This window comes from Capricornis sumatraensis, chromosome 13 (genome assembly GCF_032405125.1).
Source record: "Capricornis sumatraensis isolate serow.1 chromosome 13, serow.2, whole genome shotgun sequence".
In the NCBI taxonomy this organism is placed as follows: Eukaryota; Metazoa; Chordata; class Mammalia; order Artiodactyla; family Bovidae; genus Capricornis; species Capricornis sumatraensis.
This window is the reverse complement of record NC_091081.1, coordinates 57278408-57302906: the sequence shown is the minus strand read 5'-3', so window position 1 is coordinate 57302906 and position 24499 is coordinate 57278408. Positions and strand designations below refer to the sequence as shown.

General features: G+C 39.9%; 1 protein-coding gene across 1 annotated transcript in view; it reads right to left on the bottom strand.

Moving 5' to 3' along the window:
• The window catches only part of ENPP3 (ectonucleotide pyrophosphatase/phosphodiesterase 3), an 81795-nt gene that overhangs the window by 53503 nt on the left and 3793 nt on the right, over positions 1–24499 (bottom strand). The window contains exons 2-5 of the mRNA XM_068984992.1: positions 22204–22279; positions 10278–10400; positions 8390–8515; positions 4817–4877 (exon numbers count right to left, since the gene is read on the bottom strand). Coding sequence (XP_068841093.1) covers positions 4817–4877; positions 8390–8515; positions 10278–10400; positions 22204–22279 — 386 coding nt within the window. The remainder of the gene's footprint in view (positions 1–4816; positions 4878–8389; positions 8516–10277; positions 10401–22203; positions 22280–24499) is intronic.

Genomic DNA, 24499 nt, shown 5'->3' with positions numbered 1-24499 from the left:
AAGCCTCTTGATGAAAGTGAAAGAGGAGAGCAAAAAAGTTGGCTTAAAGCTCAACATTCAGAAAACGAAGATCATGGCATCTGGTCCCATCACTTCATGGGAAATAGATGTGGAAACAGTGGAAATAGTGTCAGACTTTATTTTTTTGGGCTCCAAAATCACTGCAGATGGTGACTGCAGCCATGAAATTAAAAAACACTTACTCCTTGGAAGAAAAGTTATGACCAACCTAGATAGCATATTGAAAAGCAGAGACATTACTTTGCCAACAAAGGTCCGTCTAGTCAAGGCTATGGTTTTTCCAGTGGTCATGTGTGGATGTGAGAGTTGGACTATGAAGAAAGCTGAGCGCCAAAGAATTGATGCTTTTGAACTGTGGCATTGGAGAAGACTCTTGAGAGTCCCTTGAACTGCAAGGATATCCAACCAGTCCATTCTGAAGGAGATCAGCCCTGGAATTTCTTTGAAGGGAATGATGCTGAAGCTGAAACTCCAGTACTCTGGCCATCTCATGCGAAGAGTTGACTCATTGGAAAAAACTCTGATGCTGGGAGGGATTGGGGGCAGGAGGAGAAGGGGACGGCAGAGGATGAGATGGCTGGATGGCATCACTGACTCGATGGACTTGAGTCTGAGTGAACTCTGGGAGTTGGTGATGGACAGGGAGGCCTTGCATGCTGCAATTCATGGGGTTGCAAAGAGTTGGACAAGACTGAGCGACTGAACTGAACTGAACTAAAGCCATTTAACAAGTACTTGAGATGGACTTTGCATTAGATGGGCTTCCCAGATAGCTCAGCTGGTGAAGTATCCACCTGCCATGTGGGAGACCTGAGTTCAATCCCTGGGGTGAGAAGATCCCTTGGAGAAGGGAAAGGCTACCCACTCCAGTGTTCTAGACTGGAGAAGTCAAGGACTGTATAGTGCATGGTGTCGTAAAGAGTCAGACACGACTGAGCAAATTTCACTTCGTTTCACTTGTGCTAAAAAAGTCCTCAGTCACTCAGTCCTGTCCAACTCTTTTGCAACCCCATGGACTACAGCCCACCAGGCTCCCCCATCCATGGGATTTTCCAGACAAGAGTACTGGAGTGGGTTGCCATTTCCTTCTCCAGGGGATCTTCCCAACCCAGGGATTGAACCCGGGTCTCCTGGATTGCAAGCAGATGCTTTACTGTCTGAGTCACCAGGGAACTTGTCACCTGTGCTAGATACTGAGAATAAAGGCATTAAGGAAGTATAGCCTTTAACTGTGTGTGTGTGCTTAGTCGCTCAGTTGTGTCTGACTCTTTGAGACCCCATGGACTGTAGCACACCAGGCTCCTCTGTCTGGATTCTCCAAGCAAATATACTGGCATGGGTTGCCATTCCCTTCTCCAGGGGATCTTCTTGACCCAGGGATCAAATCCAGTCTCCTGCACTGCAGGCAGATTCTTTATCATCTGAGCCACCAGGAAAGTCCCACAGCCCTTATCTAGGGGATGGAATTAAGAAGTAAACAGAAGTGATTAAGGACTAGATGCAGGTACAGGATGCTATTCAAGTGTATAGATTCAGTCTTGGTAAGGTGAAAGCAGGCTCTCCAGGGGGTATGATGTGTGAACTGACCTCTGAAGAACAAACTGAAATGATATGAAAAGAGAAAGGGATGAATGTTTCACTCAGGGAAAACACACTGTGCAAAAGCCCAGGTGAGATAAACAATGCATGCAATAATATTTATGAGTCTCAGAAACACTGGGTTAAGCAAACAATAAAAGAAAACAAACAAACAATAAAAGAAAACAAACAAACAAAGAAGAAAACAAAAGACAGACTTAAAAGGATATATGGTATGAGTGCATTTACATAAAATTCTAAACCGTGAATCTATGGTGATGAACAATATGAAAAGATATGACACTGAAAGATGAACTCCCCAGGTTGGTAGGTGCCCAATATGCTACTGGAGAACAGTGGATAAATAACTCCAGAAAGAATGAAGAGACAGAGCCAAAGTGGAAACAACACCTAGTTGTGGATTTCCAATGCTGTAAAGAAAAATATTGCATAGGAACCTAGTCTACGAATCAAGGTAAATTGAAAGTAGTCAAACAGGAGATGGCAAGAGTGAATATCGACATTTTAGGAATCAGTGAACTAAAACAGACTGGAATGGGTGAACTTAACTCAGATGACCATTATTTCTACTACTGTGGACAAGAATCCCTTAGAAGAAATGGAGTAGCCTTCATAGTCAACATAAGAGTCCAAAATGTAGTACTTGGATGCAGTCTCAAAAACGACAGAATGATCTCTGTTAGTTTCCAAGGCAAACCATTCAATATCACAATAATCCAAGTCTATGCCCCAACCAGTAATGCTAAAGGAGCTGAAGTTGAATGGTTCTATGAAGACGTACAAAACCTTCTAGAACTAACACTCAAAAGACATGTTCTTTTCATTTCAGGGGTCTGGAATGCAAAAGTAGAAGTCAAGAGATACCTGGAGTAACAGGCAAATTTGACCTTGGAGTACAGAATGAAGCAGGGCAAAGGCTAACAGCATTTTGCCAAGAGAATGCACTGATTATAGAAAACACCCTCTTCCAACAACACAGGGATGACTCTACACATGGACATCACCAGATGGTCAATACTGAAATCAGACTGATTATATTCTCTGCAGCCAAAGATGGAGAAGCTCTATACAATCAGCAAAAACTGTGGTGCTGGAGAAGACTCTTGAGAGTCCCTTGGATTGTAAGATCAAACCAGTCAATCATAAAGGAAATCAGTCCTGAATATGCATTGGAAGGACTGATGCTGAAGCTGAAGCTCCAATACTTTGGCTACCTGATCTGAAGAGCTGACTAATTGGAAAAACCCCTGATGCTGGGAAAGACTGAAGGCAGAAGGAGAAGGGGATGACAGAGTGTGAGATGGTGGGATGGCATCACTGACTCGATGGACATGAATTTGAGCAGGCTCCAGGAGTTGGTAATGGACAAGGAAGCCTGGTGTGCTGCAGCCCATGGGGTCGTAAAGAGTCAGACATGACTGAGCAACTGAACTGAACTGATGGTGATGAAAATCAGAACAGAGACATCTTTCTGGGGACATGGAAATATTCTATATATTGGAAATATTCTATATCTGTGGGTTACATAGGTTTCTGAATTTCTAAAAATTATACTGAAGTGTGAACACTTCAATGCACAAGAACTACATCTCAAAAAATAAAAACAGAAAATTTGGACAGTTTACAGTGTGTAGAAAACAATCATCCAGGAATTTAAGTGACATATTGCAATTTGTGTTCAGTTCAGTTCAGTTGCTCAGTGGTGACTGACTCTTTGTGACTCCATGGACTGCAGCATGCCAGGCCTCCCTGTCCATCACCAACTCCTGGAGTTTAGTCAGTCTCATATCTATTGAGTCAGTGATACCATCCAACCATCTCATCCTCTGTCATCCCCTTCTCCTCCTGCCTTCAATCTTTCCCAGCAACAGGGTCTTTTCCAATGAGTCAGTTCTTTGCATCAGGTAGCCAAAGTATTGGAGTTTCAGTTTCAGCATCAGTCCTTCCAATGAATATTCAGGACTGATTTCCTTTAGGATGGACTGGTTGGATCTCCTTGCAGTCCAAGGGACTCTCAAGAGTCTTCTCCAACACCACAGTTCAAAAGCATCAGTTCTTTGGCACTCAGCTTTCTTTGTAGTCCAACTCTCAAAGTCATTAGCACAATTCTGATTTTAAAATTTATGTTTATAAATATGGCTTCAAAATAATCTTGCAGCTTAAAAACAGTGTCATACATCTATGCAATCAGGATGTTGATTTTCTTCTCACATGAAATCTTCTGAACTTGGCACTATTATTATTGCTATTATTATTATTACTATTATTCTGATTTTATAGATAAAGTTTAAGGAAGTTACTAAGGCAAAGTCCTAAGGAAATCAGGACCCAAACTCAAGTGTTTTTTTTTTAAATTCTAAATTCTTTACTCTTCTAACTAGAAACTTCTGAAAAGGATAGCTGGATCTGGTATAAACCAAAGTAACATGATATACAAATAGACACATTATCCACACACATTTTTTTAAATGAAGTAATATTATCTAAAAATGTCTCCATCAATTCTTTCTATAGCCTGATAGTATTTTCTCTTTCTTTTGTCTCGTTATCATGTTCCCACTCACTGCTTGGGCCAGAAGAGTGAAGCAGATGAAGGGCAGAAAGGAATACCAGAGGCAAAGGGGAAATCCACCTTGACTGCGAGGGGACATGGGGCATACTTCTGGGGCTGGACCAAGTCCAGGAGCAGCCATCATAAACATGTGAAGGAGTTCATGGGAAGGTGGGGTGAGATGTGATGCCTCACATGTTCATCACCCATGCCCACCTGACAGAGTTTTCCTCATCCATTCTCCAAGGTCCACCTTGCACAGTGAGGCCTTCCATGGACAATTCTCTTCCCTTTCCCTCAGTGAGAATAAATCTGAGGGGCCAGGATGACAATGGAAAGAGTTTGGGCTAACGTCATTTAGATCTAAATTCTAGTTCTGATTTTTATAGGACCTTGGGATGTGACTACAGATACTTAAACCATTTTTTAAGTCATTGTTGTAAGATAATAACTTAATACAAGTTGCTTTGTAAACAATAAAGCAAACCAAAGTGTGTTGTGAGTTGGAAGCTACAAGGAAGCTAATCTTTTGTTAATTGTTTTGTTTTCAAGTGTAAACATGGTGGAGGAAATTTCGTCCTGCTTAAACTACATTTCCACATTCCATCTTTTAAAGGAGGATAAACATGGCCGTGTCCGTCTCACCCTTCTGGGCACTGAGGCTGCTGGGCTGTGCTGCACTCTTCTTCCACCCATGGGGTTTCTCCTGAAAAGCATGAGATCAACATCTTTAGACAAGAAAAGAGAAACCAACATTCAATGGATTCAATCTTTCCAAGTGACTTAATTCATGCTACTCCAATGACGAAATTCATACAGAAGGTGTTAAATGCTAGCTCACATGTTGGCAAGGTCAGTGCCTGTAGCAATTTGCACAGATCAGTAATCTATACTAACAATATCAAGAAGCCCATCTTTACGAGAAAACAAAGGAAATTCTTTTAGCTGGAAAGGGACAATTGCTTCCTTCTTTTTTTTTTTCCCCAAATGTTTTTTTTTTTTTTTTTCCCTTGAAGACAATGCTTTCCCAACCACTAGGAAAAAATGAGCTTAATAAATGAAAGTGTTAATCACTCAGTTGTGTCTGGCTCTTTGCAACCCCATGGACTGTAGTCCACCAGGTTCCTCTGTCCATGGGGTTTCGCAGGAAAGAATATGGGAATGAACTGCCACTCCCTTCTCCAGGGGATCCTCCTGACCCAGGGATCAAACCTGGGTTTCCTGAACTGCAGGCAAATTCTTCACCAACTGAGCTACCAGGGACCCTTTAATTGACATAGGTATATAGTCTAAAGAAAAATGAAAAGAAAGCAAGAATAAAGGAGAAATAACCAAGGAGAATAATTGATATTGATATTAAATGGGAAAAATTGAACAAATTTTTAATATCATAACTTAAAAATTCTCACTCTATGGATGTTTCTGTTTATAGAACATTTCAGTTCATTAATGAAGTAGAAACGATCTAATATGAATGCCATCATTTGCAACTCCTAATGGACTATAGTCCATGGGTCACAAAGAGTTGGACACAACTTAGCAACTCAGCACACATGCAGTGGAGCCATGCAATCATCATACATGCCTAACATGACCAAAATAACCCCAAACAGACAGATATGGCTCTTGGAAGTAACACCACTACTTGTGAAGAATGCATGATAGATAGATAGGTAGGTAGACACTTGAATCTGAACAGTCCTCTAATTCTAACTACCAGTTTGCAGGAAATATGGGAGAAGACAAAATGCTTAAGTCACAGAAGATCCAATCTACAAATCCCAGACTGGGAAATTCTACAGAATAAATGACTCCTTTATCCAACATGTGAATTGCAGGAGAGGAACTAAAGGAAGGGAGAACCTACTTTTAAGGGACTTGAAATATATCAGCCAATTGAAATGTCTGAAATCTCTTTGGACCCTACCTGAAACAAATATTTTTTATATCATGGAACAGAAAAATCTGAACACAGATAATAAATATTATAATTTCTGAAGACATTTTTAGATATATTGATGCATTCTAATTTTGTTAAATGTTCATCTTTTTTTAGATATATGCTAAAAATATTTATAGATGAATGATATTAACATTAGGATTTCCTTTGATGTAATCTAAAATTTTGAAAGCTGGGTTGAGGGTATTTTATTAAGAAAAAACTCTAAAACTTGAAAATGAGCAAAAAGAGAACTGATAATTAGACTTCATTTTAATGTTATGCTGCTAATTATTATAATCTTAAAAACCCCTCTCTGGATTGTCTAGTTGCCTAGAAGTATATACCTTTATCTAGCTTATCTTTTAGTATTTATTTTACACCTTAGTAAGGATAGCATTTTGGAGGAGGAAATGGCAACCCACTCCAGTGTGCTTGCTGAGAAAATCCTATGGACAGCGGAGCCTAGTGGCACCTGGTGGGCTAAAGTTCGTGGGGTCACAAAGAGTCGGACAGGACTGAGTGACTGAGTATACACACAAGGATTCATTTAATCAGTAGAAAACTAATAGCAGTGTAACTGATTCTTGTCTGATAGCAGGTAAATTGTCCTGTAACACAGCAAATCATTTGTGTCCCACCAAAAATTATATCTTTAGTGATTTTGTTCCAACACGCTTTCAGTTCTATGTATACTTAGTTTCTGAGCCTCTGAACCAGCTTAAGACTCCAATCAGCTATCTCCTTAAAGAGTTAATGACTCTTTGATATATTTGCTTTGTAGTTATTAGAGTCATATTTTTATCTTTTTGAAAATTTCACTGTGTCAGCATGAGACAAGAATGGTCATGAGTTGATCATTGCTGAAGAAAGGTGACGGACCTATGGTAAAAACATACTGTTCTCTTCCATCTATACATTAGAAATTAATCTTTTTTTTCAAAATTCTAAACTTAAAATATAAAAGTAACTAGCTGGTTTCTTACACAAAAAATTATTCTAATTCCCTCCAACTCCTGCCTGGAGACACAATTTTGGCAAGAATCATTTACCTCTGTGAAGTGTTGAATTCTTAGAGTGAGGAAACACCTTTGTTTAAAAAATAAAACTGAAATGATTCAGGGAACACTATCAAAGTAATTAATTAGTGGTAATGGTAAACTTCAACAGTGCCTGTAACAATCGCTTTTGTTTTTGCTAAATTCAAGAAACACTGTGCAATGAATTCAGTGAGAAAATTTACCACATGACCAGAGAACCACTACTGAGATAAAAAATTAAGAGTTATAAAATTAGGGTAGAAGGCAGGAGACTACAAAGGTCAGAGGCAGTATGGTCAGTGAACTTATTAGAGAAACAAGCAAACTGGAAACTATACTTGCTTTGTGAATTTAGATGAATTTTTAATGACACAATATTCACTGTTAAGTACCAATTATTATTTAAAAACAGACTTACCATTTGGAGCTTTTACTTTCCTTTCTGATTGCCTTTCTTAGCTGATATTCAATTATATTTTGCATAAAAACTGATTTGTCCATTAATGCAAAACCTATTTTCTACTAAGGGATAATAATGTTTCTACTATAACATTTTCTTCCTATTTAAAAAAATCAAAATTCAATTTAATCTCTTTTTTGTCTAAAGATATTACACATGTTGATTATGAGAAAAGGGTTGACAGCAACTGCTTCAGCAAAACTTGAAGCAATTTTGTTGCTAAATGTATGTGTGCATTTTTCTTAAGTCTCATCAGATATTTAGAGAGATTGGTGATTTTTTTTTAATCTGCACCCCTAAAGTAGCAAAGCAAGTGAAATCAGGCATTGATAAACCTGGATTCTCATCTTGGCTCGGCATGACTTCTCGCCAGTCCTAAATCAGCCATTAAACCAACCACTCAGGACATAGTTGTTTCAACAGTCCTATTGGTTTAACCAACTGCTATTTGGGCCAGAGAATCTTGTTTGCGATGTTTTAACTTTAGGATCTGCCATCCCATGTCTCAAACTACAAGGATGTCTACGATAGTCATTGGACTGAAAAAGATCTTGCTCTACAGACAACATGGAACGTTGAGTTTTTTCTTCTATAATATCTACGCTATGAGCTCATTTTCTCTATCATACACAAAACACATTTCTTCTCACAGTAAACACATTGTGTCTTTTCTTCCACACAGAGTGGCTAAAAATTCTTTAACTGGTTTTAATATTTGCAGCCTAGGCCAGCTCTAGGGTCACTGAACTCATGGAGGCAAAGGGGCAACACCTGCTTACCTTGGCAAACACTCTTATAGTCAGCACAGCAGTCTTTCCTCTGAAAACAGTCATCTGAACAAGAGCAAAGGCTGGATTCCAATCTGGTCTCCCCACAGCGAAATTTATTGCACGTCCATATTTGAGCTGAAGAATTACACATTTCAGTTTTGAGCATACAACTTCTTTTAAGCATCCAATACCAAAAATATAAACTTCATGCATTTCTTCTTGTATTATCATACAGTCAAATGCTTAGTTTATCTGCATCCACAAATGAAAATACATAACACAAATAAGGGGCAATCCACCACTTTTCCTCTTTTGGCATGGGTGGCAGAGAGGAGTGTAGCTTTATAAGCTGTGTTTCTGGTCTACCTATCAGGTACACCTCTGCGTTTGGAGAAACTGAACACCTGTCCTATTCCCACCCAAGGATAAAAGAACTACCAGCCTTGAGTGACCATTTCCACCCAAAAGCAGCCTGCCCAGCCTGATCTAAGGACCGACATCAAAGAAGAGGCAGTGACAACAGGAGTAACAGGAACATGGTCAGGTCTGTAAGCACACAGGCAGCCAGGGTACATTCCAGCTGACAGTAAAGAATGGTAGATCAGCTCCCCAATGTGCCTCTGGTATTTTTCCAAGATAAGCACTTAATGCGAGATCAGTTTCAGTAAATCTAGAGGAGATTGTTTCCTAAAGGGCCACCTGCCAGGAAATGGTGATTGGCATTAATGTCAGCCCTATGATCAGACAAATGCATTGGCTAGGTGACAGCTGTATGTTTCAGTCATGCAGTGTTCTTCATTCTTCATTATATATTATGTACTTAGAAAGAAAAGATTTTTAATAATGAATCAAAGGGAATACAGAGCTTATCCATACTGGGTTATTTCCTCTACCTCAAGCCCTTTTCAGAATAATGTAAGGAGCTCTACTCTTCTAATCTTCATTATCATTAAACCACTAGACACGCCACCACCACTTTCCTTGACTTCCTAGAAAATTAGATATTGCAAACTAAGCTGTCTCTTCCACCTCAAGAACAATGTTTCTCCCAATTAAAATAAATAAATTTAAAAAAAAGAACAATGTTTCTCAAGGTGTGTTCTATGGAGCACTGGCATCAGAATCACCAAGAATCACCAGCTTTCTATAGGAGTCATGCTCTCCAAGAATCACTAAAAATGAAATTAAATAAGATGACAAGCCATAGGAAAACTTGCCTTTGAAATGTGTATAATTTGACACTATTTTATCTGCTGGAAACTGTTATTCCTCAACCTCAACTAAACAAAGTGTGAATTCTATCTTTAGAATACCAAAAAAGAGGACAGGCTAATACTAGATCCTGAATACAAGGTATTATGGGCTGAATTGTGTCCCTTCCCAAAAATGCTGAAGTCTTAACTCTCTTCCCCTATTACTACGAATGTGACCTTATTTAGAAAAGATTCTTTGCAGACAAATTAAAATGAGGTCATTAGCATGGGTCCCAACCCAGTGTGACTGGTATTCTTGTAACAAGAGGAAATTTGGACATGAACACATGCAGAAGGAAGACTGTGAAGAAACAGGGAGAAGGTCATCTGAAGACAAGGGCAGATTGTTGAGTTTTGCTGCTACAAGACAAGGAACACCAAGGATGGCCAGCAACCTACCAAAACCTAGAAAAGAGGCAGGGAATGGATTCTCCCTCACAATTTTGGAATGAACCAACCCTGCCAACACTTAGAACTTGGACTTCTAGTTTCCAGAACTTCTGTGGCTTAAGCCACTCAGTATGTGGGACTTTGTTATGTCAGTCCAAGCAAACTATTAACACTCAAGTGTCTGGCAAACATTTGCACATGCATTAATGATCACACAACCAACATGCTAATAAACTTGTTCTCAGAGTTCGTACTTGATTGCACACAGGTGTCTTCAAAGTCCCAGCAGCAGTCGCCTCGGCCTTTGCATCCCGCATCACAGCGGCAGCCCTCTAGTCCTTTATGTGAAGCATCAAAGCATTTTTTTCTGCAGCTGCCTGTAGGGAGAAGGGATTAGGCAATCAGTGCTCAGCAGTTATCCAGTGTCTCAAAGTTTGATGGTGGAAGCACAAGAAGTACCCAGCACAGATTAGGACAGAAAAATAGATGAGTTTTCTTGCATTACCTGACTCATGAGTACAAAGTGATAAATAATGAGTAATACATAATAATTGGTTTTTCCCCAGGACTCCAGATAAGTCCCAGACTCAAAGACACCAGGGGCCATTAGGAGAGGGTAGGAGGGACAAACAGAGGCTAAATGTAGTGAAACTGGTTGAAAGTCTGGACCTCACTTTCCACTTCAGAATAGAAGGCTCATAATTTGGAAGAAAGTGGGAGGAGTTGCTTTCATCACAGAGGCAGCAGACATGGAGGACAGCCATAATGAGAAAAAAGGATGAACAAGTCTTACTCTTCAATGGAACAGATGGTCACCAGACTTTTGAGTATAGCAGGATAGCATCCAACATGAAGGATCAGGACAAACAAGAGAAAAAGGGAAAACTTTTGAAGAGGAAATAATGCAAGAAGTAGAAGAGTTAGACACACACACACACGCAATTGATTGAGATGCTCAGAAAAGATATCACATTCATGAAATAAGAAGTAAACTAATTTTAAAAAGGCAAATCATGTTCAGGGTGCTCTTGGAAATAAAAAGTGTGAGAGCAGTAATGAAAAATTCAGTGGAGGGGTGTGGTAGGCAGAATTATGGCTCTCAGGAAGGTTTCCTCCCCTAATCCTTGAGTCTATGAATATATTGCCTTACATGGTAAAGGGGCTTTGCAGATGTAATTGAGTCTACTACTTAGCTGACCCTGAAACAGGGAGGTAGTACTGAAAAGTGAAAACAAAGAAAATAAAAATGATATTGTTAAAGAAATCATAATAAAATTTCCCAGAATTGAAGAGCAAACATTATTACATCAAAATTGTTCACCAAATTTTCACAGCGAAACTCATACCAAGGTATCAACAGGGTTTGAGAGATCTGGGAAGCTCCCAGAGAAAGAGCAGGAGAAATATATAAAGGATCTTAAGTCAGAATGATATAAGAAAAGCAACACTGGGAGAGGGCATAGGTCAAATGACATGTTGGATACATGCAATAAGTAGATAGGTGCATAAGAATAGGTGCATGCATAGCAATTAGATAGCAACAAAGTTTAGTGAGAAAGTAAGGGGAAAGGTTAATATACCATTTACATAAAATGTCTTTACATTTTCACATTCATTCTGCTCCTTTGAAACATTTTCTGCACTTGGCTTTCAGGACACAGCAATCACCTGGCTTCCCTCCCACATTCCTGTCCACTCTTTCCTAGTCTTCTTCCTTCATCTTCCAATCTTTTAAGGCTAGCATACCCTGGTCACATTGCTTTAAATCCTACATATGATGCTGGTATTCACCGTGTTTTATGTGTAGTCAGAACTTCCTTGAATGCCAGCCTTATATATCCAACTACTTTTTGACTTTTCTACTTGGACATCTAATAGATACTTCAAATTTCACATATCCAAAACTGAGTTCCTGATTATTCCTCCCAAACCAACTCCTTCTACAGTCTTATCTAATCTCAATTATGGAAATTCCATATCAGGAGTTCATGTTGAAACCCTGAGGTCATTCTTGACTATTCTATTTCTTACTCCATATTCAACCTGTTGATACAGTCTATCTACTACATCAAAAGATCTCCAGATCCAAATACTTCTTCCCAGTTACAATGCTACTACCCTGGTCCAAGACATATGGCTCTTCTATATCATTGCAATAAGTTTCTAACTTGTCTCTCTGCTTCTAGTATCACTCGGGCATTTATTCAGCAGCCTGAGTGATCACATAGAAAAGCAAACAGGGGGCGGTCCTAAGATGGCGGAGGAATAGGACAGGGAGACCACTTTCTCCCCCACAAATTCATCAAAAGAACATTTGAACGCTGAGTAAATTCCACAAAACAACTTCTGAATGCCTGCAGAGGACATCAGGCACCCAGAAAAGCAGCCCATTGTCTTCAAAAGGAGGTAGGAAAATATATAAAAGATGAAAAGAGAGACAAAAGAGGTAGGGATGGAGCTCCATCCCAGGAAGGGACTCAAAAAAGAGAGAAGTTTCCAAACACTAGGAAATACTCTCACTGCTGAGTCTGTGGCGAGCCTTGGAACCAGAGGGTAACATAACTGGGAGGAAAAATAAATAAATAACTAAAACCCACAGATTATGTGCCCAAGGGTAACTCCCCCAGCGGAGAAGCAGCGCAGATGCCTGCATTTGCCCCTAGCAAGTGGGGGCTGGGCAAGGGAGGCGCAGGCTGCATTGCTTAGAGAAAGGACCGGGCCTGAATGCCCCGAGGGCAATCTGAGGAAACTAACTTGGGATAGCAAACCAGACTGTGGGATAGCTAACACGCAAAAAGCCCTAACCTAAGACACCGCCAGGCCCGCTCACAGAACAAAGGACTGAGCAGACATAGCCCAGCCCATCCCCCTGCCTGGTGACAGGCAGGCGAGGGCAGCCAGAGCTGGAAGGGGGCAATCGCAGCCCCAGAGAGTCATTATCTACCAAACTGCAAGCAGGCTTAGTTGCTAACCAAAACTTCTTGGGATTATGGACGGTCAACATCCGCCTGAGAAGGTGCACTAGTTGTACACCCACAAAACCAAGCGGCAGGGATGGGGGAGGCGATAAGTCACAGTGACCGCGCTCGCCAAACACCTGGCCACCTGAGCTGCTCGGACCTGGGAAGGGCACAAAACGCAGGCCCAACCGAATCTGCACCTCTGAGGACAACCCGAGTACCTGAACCTGAGCAGCTTAGACCTGGGAAGTGCACGCAACCCAGGGCCGGTCTCAGATAGTTCCTGGCAGGGCAACCTAGAGCCTAAGCAGTGTAGACAGGGAAAGCACACACGCCGTGAGCAGGGGCAAACCCAGTGTGGCCAAGACACTGTGAGCAAGCGCCAGTGTTATTGTTTGCAGCGTCCCTCCCTCCACAGCACGACTGAACGAGTAAGCCTAAAAAAGTGTCCACCAACGCCCCCTGTGTCAGGGTGGGAATTAGACACTGAAGAGACCAGCAAACAGAAGAAGCTAAAACAGAGGGAACCTCCTTGGAAGTGGCAGGTGCAATAGATTAAAACCCTGTAGTTAGTACCAACTACACAGGAAGGGGCCTATAGATCTTGAGAAATATAAGCTGGATCAAGGAACTATCCGAAAATGAACTGACCCCACACTGCCCACAACAATGCCAGAGAAAGTCCTAGATGTATTTTTACTATTTTTACTATCATTCTTTAATTTTTCTTTATTTTTTTATTTTAAGTCCTCTATTACTCCTTTAATTTTCATTTTTATAACCTATTATTACTTTGCAAAAAAAAAAAGAGACTCTATTTTTTAAAGCAAACTTCATATATATGTGTATTTTATAATTCTTGTGACTTTATTTTCTTTTTTCTTTAATATTGTATTTTTGAAAATCCAACCTCTACTCTAGATTTTTAATCTTTGCTTTATAGTATTTGTTATCAATTTTGTACCTTTAAGAACCCAATCTTCATTACCCATTTTTACTTGGGAGCGAGATCACTGGCCTGATTGCTCTATCCCCCTTTGGACTCTCCTTTTTCTCCACCAGGTCGCCTCTATCTCCTCCCTCCCTCTTCTCTTCTCTATCCAACTCTGTGAATCTCTGTGTGTTCCTGACTGTGGAGAACACTTAGGGAACTGGTCACTGGCTGGATCTGTCTCTCTCCTTTTGATTCCCCCCTTTTATCTTCCTGGCCACCTCGGTCTCCTTCCTTCCTCTTCTCTTCTCTGTGTAACTCCGTGAACATCACTGAGGGATCCAGACTGTGGAGAGCACATAGGGAAGTGATTACTGACTAGCTTTCTCTCTCCTCTTTTGATTCCACCTCATCTCATCCTGGTCACCTCTATCTCCCTCCTCCCTCTTCTCTTCTCCATGTAACTCTGTGTACTTCTCTGGGTGTCCCTCACTGTGGAGAAACTTTTCATCTTTAACCTAGATGTTTTATCATCGGTGCTGTATAGATGGAGAAGTCTTGAGACTACTGTAAAAATAAGACTGAAAACCAGAAGCAGGAGGCTTAAGTCCAAATCCTGAGAACAACAGAGAACTCCTGACTCTAGGGAACATTAATCTACAGGAGTTCATCAAACGCCTCCATACCTACACTGAAACCAAGCACCACCCAAGGGCCAACAAGTTCCAGAGCAAGACATACCACACAAATTCTCCAGCAACACAGGAACATAGCCCTGAGCTTCAATATACAGGATGCCCAAAGTCACTCCAAACCCACTGACAACTCATAACTCATTACTGGATACTTCATTGCATTCCAGAGAGAAGAAACCCAGCTCCACCCACCATAACACAAGCTTTTCAAACCTTGTGTTAGAAAAGGAAATCTTGACAAGCCACCCATAGAACCCCACCCACAGTGAGGAAACTCCACAATAAAGAGAACTCCACAAACTGCCACAGAAAGGCCACCCCAAAAATAGCAATATAAACAAGATGAAGAGACAGAGGAATACCCAGCAGGTAAAGGGACAGGATAAATGCCCACCAAATCAAACAAAAGAGGAAGAGATAGGGAATCTACCTGATAAAGAATTCCGAATAATGATAATAGTGAAAATGATCCAAAATCTTGAAAACAAAATATAATCACAGATAAACAGCCTGGAGACAAGGATTGAGAAAATGCAAGAAAGGTTTAACAAGGACCTAGAAGAAATAAAAGAGAGTCAATATATAATTAATAATGCAATAAATGAGGTCAAAAACACTGGAGGGAACCAACAGTAGAATAACAGAGGCAGAAGATAGGATTAGTGAGGTAGAAGATAGAATGGTAGAAATAAATGAATCAGAGAGGAAAAAAGAAAAATGAATTAAAAGAAATGAGGACAATCTCAGAGACCTCTGGGACAATGTTAAATGCCTCAACATTCAAATCATAGGAGTCCCAGAAGAAGAAGACAAAAAGAAAGACCATGAGAAAATATTTGAGGAGATAATAGTTGATAACTTCCCTAAAGTGGGGAAGGAAATAATCACCCAAGTCCAAGAAACCCAGAGAGTCCCAAACAGGATAAACCCAAGGCGAAACACCCCAAGACACATATTAATCACATTAACAAAGATCAAACACAAAGAACAAATATGAAAAGCAACAAGGGAAAAATGACAAATAACACACAAGGGGATTCCCATAAGGATAACAGCTGATCTTTCAATAGAATCTCTTCAGACCAGGAGGGAATGTCAGGACATACTGAAAGTGATGAAAGAAAATAACCTACAGTCCAGATTACTGTACCCAGCAAGGGTCTCATTCAAATATGAAGGAGAAATCAAAAGCTTTACAGACAAGCAAAAGCTGAGAGAATTCAGCACCACCAAACCAGCTCTCCAACAAATTCTAAAGGATCTTCTCTAGACAGGAAACACAAAAAGTGTATATAAACTCAAACCCAAAACAATAAAGTAAATGATAACGGGATCATACTTATCAATAATTACCTTGAACATAAATGGGTTGAATGCCCCAACCAAAAGACAAAGACTGGCTGAATGGATACAAAAACAAGACCTCTATATATGTTGTCTACAGGAGACCCACTTCAAAACAAGGGACACATACAGACTGAAAGTGAAGGGCTGGAAAAAGATATTCCACGCCAATAGAGACCAAAAGAAAGCAGGAGTAGCAATACTCATATCTGATAAAATAGACTTTAAAACAAAGGCTGCGAAAGAGACAAAGAAGGACACTACATAATGATCAAAGGATCAATCCAAGAAGAAGATGCAAGAATTATAAATATATGTGCACCCAACATAGGAGCACCACAATATGTAAGACAAATGCTAACAAGTAAGAAAGGGGAAATCAACAATAACACAATAATAGCGGGAGAATTTAATACCCCACTCACACCTATGGATAGATCAACTAACCAGAAAATTAACAAGGAAACACAAACTTTAAATGATACAATAGAGCAGTTAGACCTAATTGATATTGATAGGACATTTCACCCCAAAACAATGAATTTCACCTTTTTCTCAAGTGCACATGGAACCTTCTGCGCAATAGATCACATCTTGGGCCATAAATCTATCCTTTGTAAATTCAAAAAAATTGAAATCAGTCCAAGCATCTTTTCTGACCACAATGCAATAAGAGCAGATGTCAGTTACAGAAGAAAAACTATTAAAAATTCCAATATTTGGAGGCTGAACAACACGCTGCTGAATAACCAACAAATCACAGAAGAAATCGAAAAGGAAATCAAAATATGCATAGAAACGAATGAAAATGAAAACACAACAACCCAAAACCTGTGGGACACTGTAAAAGCAGTGCTAAGGGGAAGGTTCATAGCAATACAGGCACACCTCAAGAAACAAGAAAAGAGTCAAATAAATAACCTAACTCTACACCTAAAGCAACTAGAAAAGGAAGAAATGAAGAACCCCAGGGTTAGTAGAAGGAAAGAAATCTTAAAAATTAGGGCAGAAATAAATGCAAAAGAAACAAAAGAGGCCATAGCAAAAATCAACAAAGCCAAAAGCTGGTTCTTTCAGAGGATAAATAAAATTGATAAACCATTAACCAGACTCATCAAGAAACAAAAGGAGAAAAATAAAATCACTAAAATTAGAAATGAAAATGGAGAGATCACAACAGACAACACAGAAATACAAACAATCATAAGAGACTACTATCAACAATTATCAACTGATATTACTATCAGCCAGTAAAATGGACAACTTGGAAGAAATGGACAAATTGTTAGAAAAGTACAACTTTCCAAAACTGAATCAGGAAGAAATAGAAAATCTTAACAGACCCAGCACAAGCACAGAAATTGAAACTGTAATCAGAAATCTTCCAGCAAACTAAAGCCCAGGTCCAGATGGCTTCACAGCTGAATTCTACCAAAAATTTAGAGAAGAGCTAAAACCTATCCTACTCAAACTCTTCCAGAAAATTGCAGAGGAAGGTAAACTTCCAAATTCATTCTATGAGGCCACCATCACCCTAATACCAAAGCCTGACAAAGATGCCACACACACACACAAAAACCTACAGGCCAATATCACTGATGAACATAGATGCAAAAATCCTTAACAAAATTCTAGCAATAAGAATCCAACAACACATTAAAAAGATCATACACCATGACCAAGTGGGCTTTATCCCAGGATGCAAGGATTCTTCAATATCTGCAAATCAATCAATGTAATACAACACATTAACAAATTGAAAAATAAAAGCCATATGATTATCTCAATAGATGTAGAGAAAGCCTTGACAAAATTCAACATCCATTTATGATAAAAACTCTCCAGAAAGCAGGAATAGAAGGAACATACCTCAACATAATAAAATCTATATATGACAAACCCACAGCAAACATTATCCTCAATGGTGAAAAATTGAAAGCATTTCCCCGAAAGTCAGGAACAATACAAGGGTGCCTACTCTCACCATTACTATTCAACATAGTTTTGAAAGTTTTGGCCACAGCAATCAGAGCAGAAAAAGAAATAAAAGGAATCCAGATTGGAAAAGAAGAAGTAAAACTCTCACTCTTTGCTGGTGACATGATCCTCTACATAGAAAACCCTAAAGACAGTATGATACTGGCACAAAGACAGAAATATAGATCAATGGAACAAAATACAAAGCCCAGAGATAAATCCACGCACCTATGGGCACCTTATCTTTGACAAAGGAGGCAAGAATATACAATGGAGAAAAGACAATCTCTTTAACAAGTGGTGCTGGGAAAACTGGTCAACCATTTGTAAAAGAATGAAACTAGAACACTTTCTAACACCATACACAAAAATAAACTCAAAATGGATTAAAGATCTAAACATAAGACCAGAAACTATAAAACTCCTAGAGGAGAACATAGGCAAAACACTCTCTGACATACATCACAGCAGGATCCTCTATGACTCACCTCCCAGAATATTGGAAATAAAAGCAAAAATAAACAAATGGGACCTAATTAAAATCAAAAGCTTCTGCACAACAAAGGAGACTATGAGCAAGGTGAAAAGACAGCCTTCAGAATGGGAGAAAATAATAGCAAATGAAGCAACTGACAAAGAACTAATCTCAAAAATATACAAGCAATTCCTGCAGCTCAATTTCAGAAAAATAAACGACCCAATCAAAAAATGGGCCAAAGAACTAAACAGCCATTTCTCCAAAGAAGACATACAGATGGCTAATAAACACATGAAAAGATGCTCAACATCACTCATTATCAGAGAAATGCAAATCAAAATCACAATGACGTACCATTTCACGCCAGTCAGAATGGCTGCGATCCAAAAGTCTACAAGCAATAGATACTGGAGAGGGTGTGGAGAAAAGGAAACCCTCTTACACTGTTGGTGGGAATGCAAACTAGTACAGCCACTATGGAGAACAGTGTGGAGATTCCTTAAAAAGCTGGAAATAGAACTGCCTTATGACCCAGAAATCCCACTGCTGGACATACACACCAAGGAAACCAGAATTGAAAGAGACACGTGTACCCCAATGTTCATCACAGCACTGTTTACAATAGCCAGGACATGGAAGCAACCTAGATGTCCATCAGCAGATGAATGGATAAGAAAGCTGTGGTACATATACACAATGGAGTATTACTCAGCCATTAAAAAGAATACATTTGAATCAGTTTTAGTGAGGTGGATGAAACTGGAGCCTATTATACAGAGTGAAGTAAGCCAGAAAGAAAAACACCAATACAGTATACTAATGCATATATGTGGTATTTAGAAAGATGGTAACAATAACCCTGTATGCAAAACAGCAAAAGAGACACAGATGTATAGAAGAGTCTTTTGGACTCTGTGGGAGACAGAGAGGGTGGGATGATTTGAGAGAATGGCATTGAAACATGTATAATATCATATGTGAAACGAAAATAATAAAAGAAAAACTACAAACCTTTTAAAACTAAAAAGAAAAAAAAAAGAAACGCAAACACCGCCATGTCATTCTTTTCACTCAAAACCTCCAATCAATCCCCATCACACTCAATGAAAGCTGAAGCCCATATTTTGACCTACCATCCCCTCTATGATCTGACTCTGGTTGATCTCATTTTATGACTACCCTCCCTCTGGTCCTTTTAGTTCTAGCTCACTGATCTCCTGTTATTCTTTAAACAGAACATGCCAGGCAAGAATAGCACTTGCTATTTTCTCATGCCTAAAACGTTCTTTGCCAAAATATCCTTGTTTCTTCCCCACTTCCTTTAGCTCTTTACTCAAAAGTTATTATATACTTCTTACCTTTCCTGATTCTATATTTCATGTTCCCCTTTTCAGTTTTATTTATTCCTTAGCACTTTCTCTATCATAATATATATAATATATATTGCATATTTTTTCCTGTCTGTATTCCACGCTAGAATGTAAACTCTTTGAAGGATTTTTGTCTGTTTCTTGTATCACTATATCCCCAGTGATTAGAATAGCACTGAGTACAGAGTCAGTGCTCATTTGTTGAAAACAAGTAAAAAAAGGATGTGCACAAAAAAATGATAAAATTGTCATTCAAACTAGAAAAAACTAGTTTAAAAACTCGCACTTGAAAAAAAATACTGCCTATGAAAAGCAGGTCGATTAGAGCAGAGAATGGTGAAAATGATCAAGAGTTGGGGATTATAAAACAAGACTTGTGGTGGAAGAATGAGGGGGTGACTATGTTAAGGAAGCTGGCAAAGAGGGATCAGTGTTAAATGCCAATCCCCTGGGCAAGAGGGTGAGGGGAAGGATGACAAATAAGCCCTGAGGGACCAAGATGAAAGGAAGAGAATGAGGAACAATGACTCTGGGGAGCCTGTCAATAGCTGTACTAACATAAGGAAGGGATGGAAAGAGCTGGATTAATTGGAGATTTTGTTCAGAGATTACTATTGCCTTTTGCAATTAAGTTATGTGATTTGTGGGAGGAAATAACCAAGAATTGATATCCACTTGTATGCACTAACATCAGATTAATACCACCAAAATGGCCTGCCAACATTTGCTAGATCTAGGACTGGTACTGCAGCTCAGAAACACAGCAGCAAAATGACCAGAAAAGATGGGCATTTTCTAGTCAATGCCCACCTCTCAGTTCCACTGTATTCCCATGTGACACTGGGGGAGTTGTGTGTCTGTAAATTAACTGAAAACATGTTGAAAAATTGCCAGTTAACATCACCAAGGATCTCCCAATGAAGAAGCAATAAGACTTTCTCCACCGGAATCACATTAGAAGCTGATCAACCAAATGAAAAAGGAGAATAAATTCTCTAACATTTGACCTCATACTGAGAGAGTCATTTTCTAAGCAGGTTGATAAAAAGTCTAGGGGTCCCCAAGGAGAGAGGGGTCTGGAGTGCTCAAGGAGGAATAAGGGACAAACTTCTTTCCTCTCTACATTCCTTAGGATTACATAACAATAATGTATCCTGCTTGAGGACAGTCACTGGAAAAAACTTTCTGGCGAATCCTATTATCTTAAAATGTAAATTATGGGAGTAGGTCTAGTGAGGTCTTAACAACCTCCAGACATTCTTTGGATTCAAAGAGTTGACTCATTGGAAAAGACTGTGATGCTGGGAGGGATTGGGGGCAGGAGGAGAAGGGGACGACAGAGGATGAGATGGCTGGATGGCACCACTGACTCGATGGACGTGAGTCTGAATGAACTCTGGGAGTTGGTGATGGACAGGGAGGCCTGGAGTACTGCGATTCATGGGGTCACAAAGAGTCGGACGCGACTGAGCTAATGAACTGAACTGAACTGAACTGAACTGAATAACTAATTAGAGTGTATAATTCCATTGCTGACACTAACAAGGGGGTACTCTTTCTGCCCCCTTCTGATGTCTATGTCAGAAGCTTTCTCTATCTCCTTTATACTTTAATAAAACTTTATTACACAAAGCTCTGAGTGATCAAGCCTCATCTCTGGCCCTGATTGAATTCTTCTCCTCCAGAGGCCAAGAATCCCAGCATCTTTTCGTGTGTCAGCAACAACCTTTCAATACTTTCCCTAAGTAAAAGTGTCTAAACAACACATAGCAAAATTAGTAAATACACATAAAGTGCATTTATAGAGTCACTTATAAATGGTTTATTTACTCTTACGTACTAATAGGATATGGCAAAAGACATGTGAGGTGTTTTGATGTTTTGAGCCATGAATCTATTTTTTCTTTGCTTCTTATGACAAAAATAGTAATAATAATTGTGAAGCTCTTACTGTGCACTCTATTTCAAGAAAGTGGCACTGCTTAACCAAGAAATAACTAGATTTCAAGGATAGGGTAATATTAACGTGATGTCAAGTACAAATGTGGTGGCTAGAGGTCCTGGGAGTGAAGCAACTAAGACTTTCAAGGCCGAGTTTATCATCTGGTATTAATGATAGAGTAGGAGTAGGGAGAGAAGGAACCTTTGATCCAGTTACCAAAGTCCTCTAGAAAGGTGATGAAAAGTTAGTGGGGAAAAACTGGAATGATATGAACCTCAAATAAGAAGGGAGATGAGGTCAAAGGGGAAAGTCCAGAAGTGGCAATGGATAGCGCTAACCACACAAAAATGGGGTATGGGAGAAAGAGGAGCCTAGCAGGAGAAGAGCTACATGCAGGAGAGAGGGGGGCAAGTCCAAGTTCTAATAGTGAAGGTGAGGAGAAAGAAGGAAAAAAACATTCTGCGGAAATGCTGAGGGGTGTACCTTGCTCTTCTTGTCGTCTGAGTCCAGCCACCAGGCCTAATGCAAGTGACACAGCCACCAACAAAATGAGAAGGACCTGTTATAAAATTTTTTAAAATGTGACCTTTACAATTTCATTAAAATATACAAAAATCCAGATACCCCGTCTCTCCCAGTGATTGTTAAGGGAGCACAGTGTGCTAGCTTTTCATAATACCAGAATTTTAAAATACCATTGATTACAGATTTTAAATTCAAATACATTAATCCCAGTTGGTTTAACCCCAAATTGAGTTAAAGTAAAAACGAAACCAAGGGGGCCAATTATCTTTGCACATTTTCCTTTCTTAACTAGATACATGTTTGGAGATCATTTATTTAAATGATTCATTTATTTTAGTCACTCAGTCCTGTCCAATTCTTTGCAATCCCATGGACTGTAGCCTACCAGGCTCCTCTTTCCAAGGAATTCTACAAGCAAGAATACTGGAGTAGGTTGCCATTCCCTTCTCCAGAGGATTTTCCCAACTCAGGGATCAAACCTTGGTCTCCTGCATTGTAGGCAGATTCTTTACCTTCTGAGCCACAAAGGAAGCCTTATTTATTTAAAAGTATCCCTAAACTCTGAAATCATGAACTACCTCATTTCCAGGAAACAGGGTTTCTGATCATGAGAAAATAGTGAAGATATTTCAGTTCAATTCAGTTCAGTCGCTCAGTCGTGTCCGACTCTTTGCTACCCCATGAACCGCAGCATGCCAGGCCTCCCTGTCCACCACCAACTCCCAAGTCCACCCAAATCCATGTCAATTAAGTCGGTGATACCATCCAACCATCTTATCCTCTGTCGTCCCCTTCTCCTCCTGCCCTCAATCTTTCCCAGCATCAGGGTATTTTCCAGTGAGTTAGCTCTTTGCATCAGATGACTAAAGTATTGGAGTTTCAGCTTCAACATCAGTCCTTCCAATGAACACCTAGGACTGATTTCCTTTAAGATGGACTGGTTGGATCTCGTTACAGTCCAAGGGACTCTCAAGAGTCTTCTCCAACACCACAGTTCAAAAGCATCAATTCTTCAGCACTCAGCTTTCTTTATAGTCCAACTCTCACATCTGTACATGACCACTGGAAAAACCATAGCCTTGACTAGATAGACCTTTGTTGACAAAGTAATGTCTCTGCTTTTTAATATGCTCTCTAGGTTGGTCATAACTTTCCTTCCAAGGAGTAAGCGTCTTTTAATTTCATGGTTGCCATCACCATCTGCAGTGATTTTGGAGCCCAGAAAAATAAGGTCAGCCACTGTTTCCACTGTTTCCCCTGTTTCCCCATCTATTTCCCATGAAGTGAGGAATTGGGGGCAGGAGGAGAAGGGGATGACAGAGGATGAGATAGCTGGATGGCATCATCGACTCGATGGACATGAATTTCAGTGAACTCCGGGAGTTGGTGATGGACAGGGAGGCCTGGAGTGCTGCAATTCATGGGGTTGCAAAGCGTCGGACACGACTGAGCGACTGAACTGAACTGAACTCAACTGATGGGACTGGATGCCATGATCTTAGTTTTCTGAACGTTGAGCTTTAAGCCAACTTTTTCACTCTCCTCTGAATATATTTAACATATAAAAATATAATCTCCAAACTATTAACTAGCAAGTTACCTGCTTTAATCTATATAGCAAACAAATGTTTTAGGGTAATCTGGAAGTCATTGACTAAAGATTGTGTATATAATTGTTATCACCATGCTGACAAAGCTCTTCAGTGTAATGGACTTCATACTGTGACTGAAATTAAACTGTGATATAAATTAAAGAGAATGCTTTTCACTGACCTCTTTCCCCATCAAGTCCAATGATAAGTATCCTGGATGATAGAGCTTGAACACACAGTTTACTTAAGTAATTAATTAGGTACACAGATTACTTATATCAACTACAAAATAGAGTCCCTGGTGGCTCAGACAATAAAGAATCTGCCTGCAATGTGGGAGACCCAGGTTTGATCCCTGGATTGGGAAGATTCCCCTGGAGAAGGAAATAGCAGCCCACTCCAGCATTCTGGCCTGGAGAATTTCATGGACAGAGGAGCCTGATGGGCTACAGTCCACAGGAATCACAAAGACTGAGCAACCAACACTTACACTTTCACAAACTGGCACTTGCCAAGAGCATTGCCGGCGACTGAACGACAAGGGCATGTGCCATCTGACTCTGTGGGAGGGTGAACCCTGTGCTGCTGCAGCTGTTGACCTTTAACACCCCCTGAGGGAGTTCAGGGCGGAGTGAGGCACTCCGTGCTCCAGAGAATCTGGT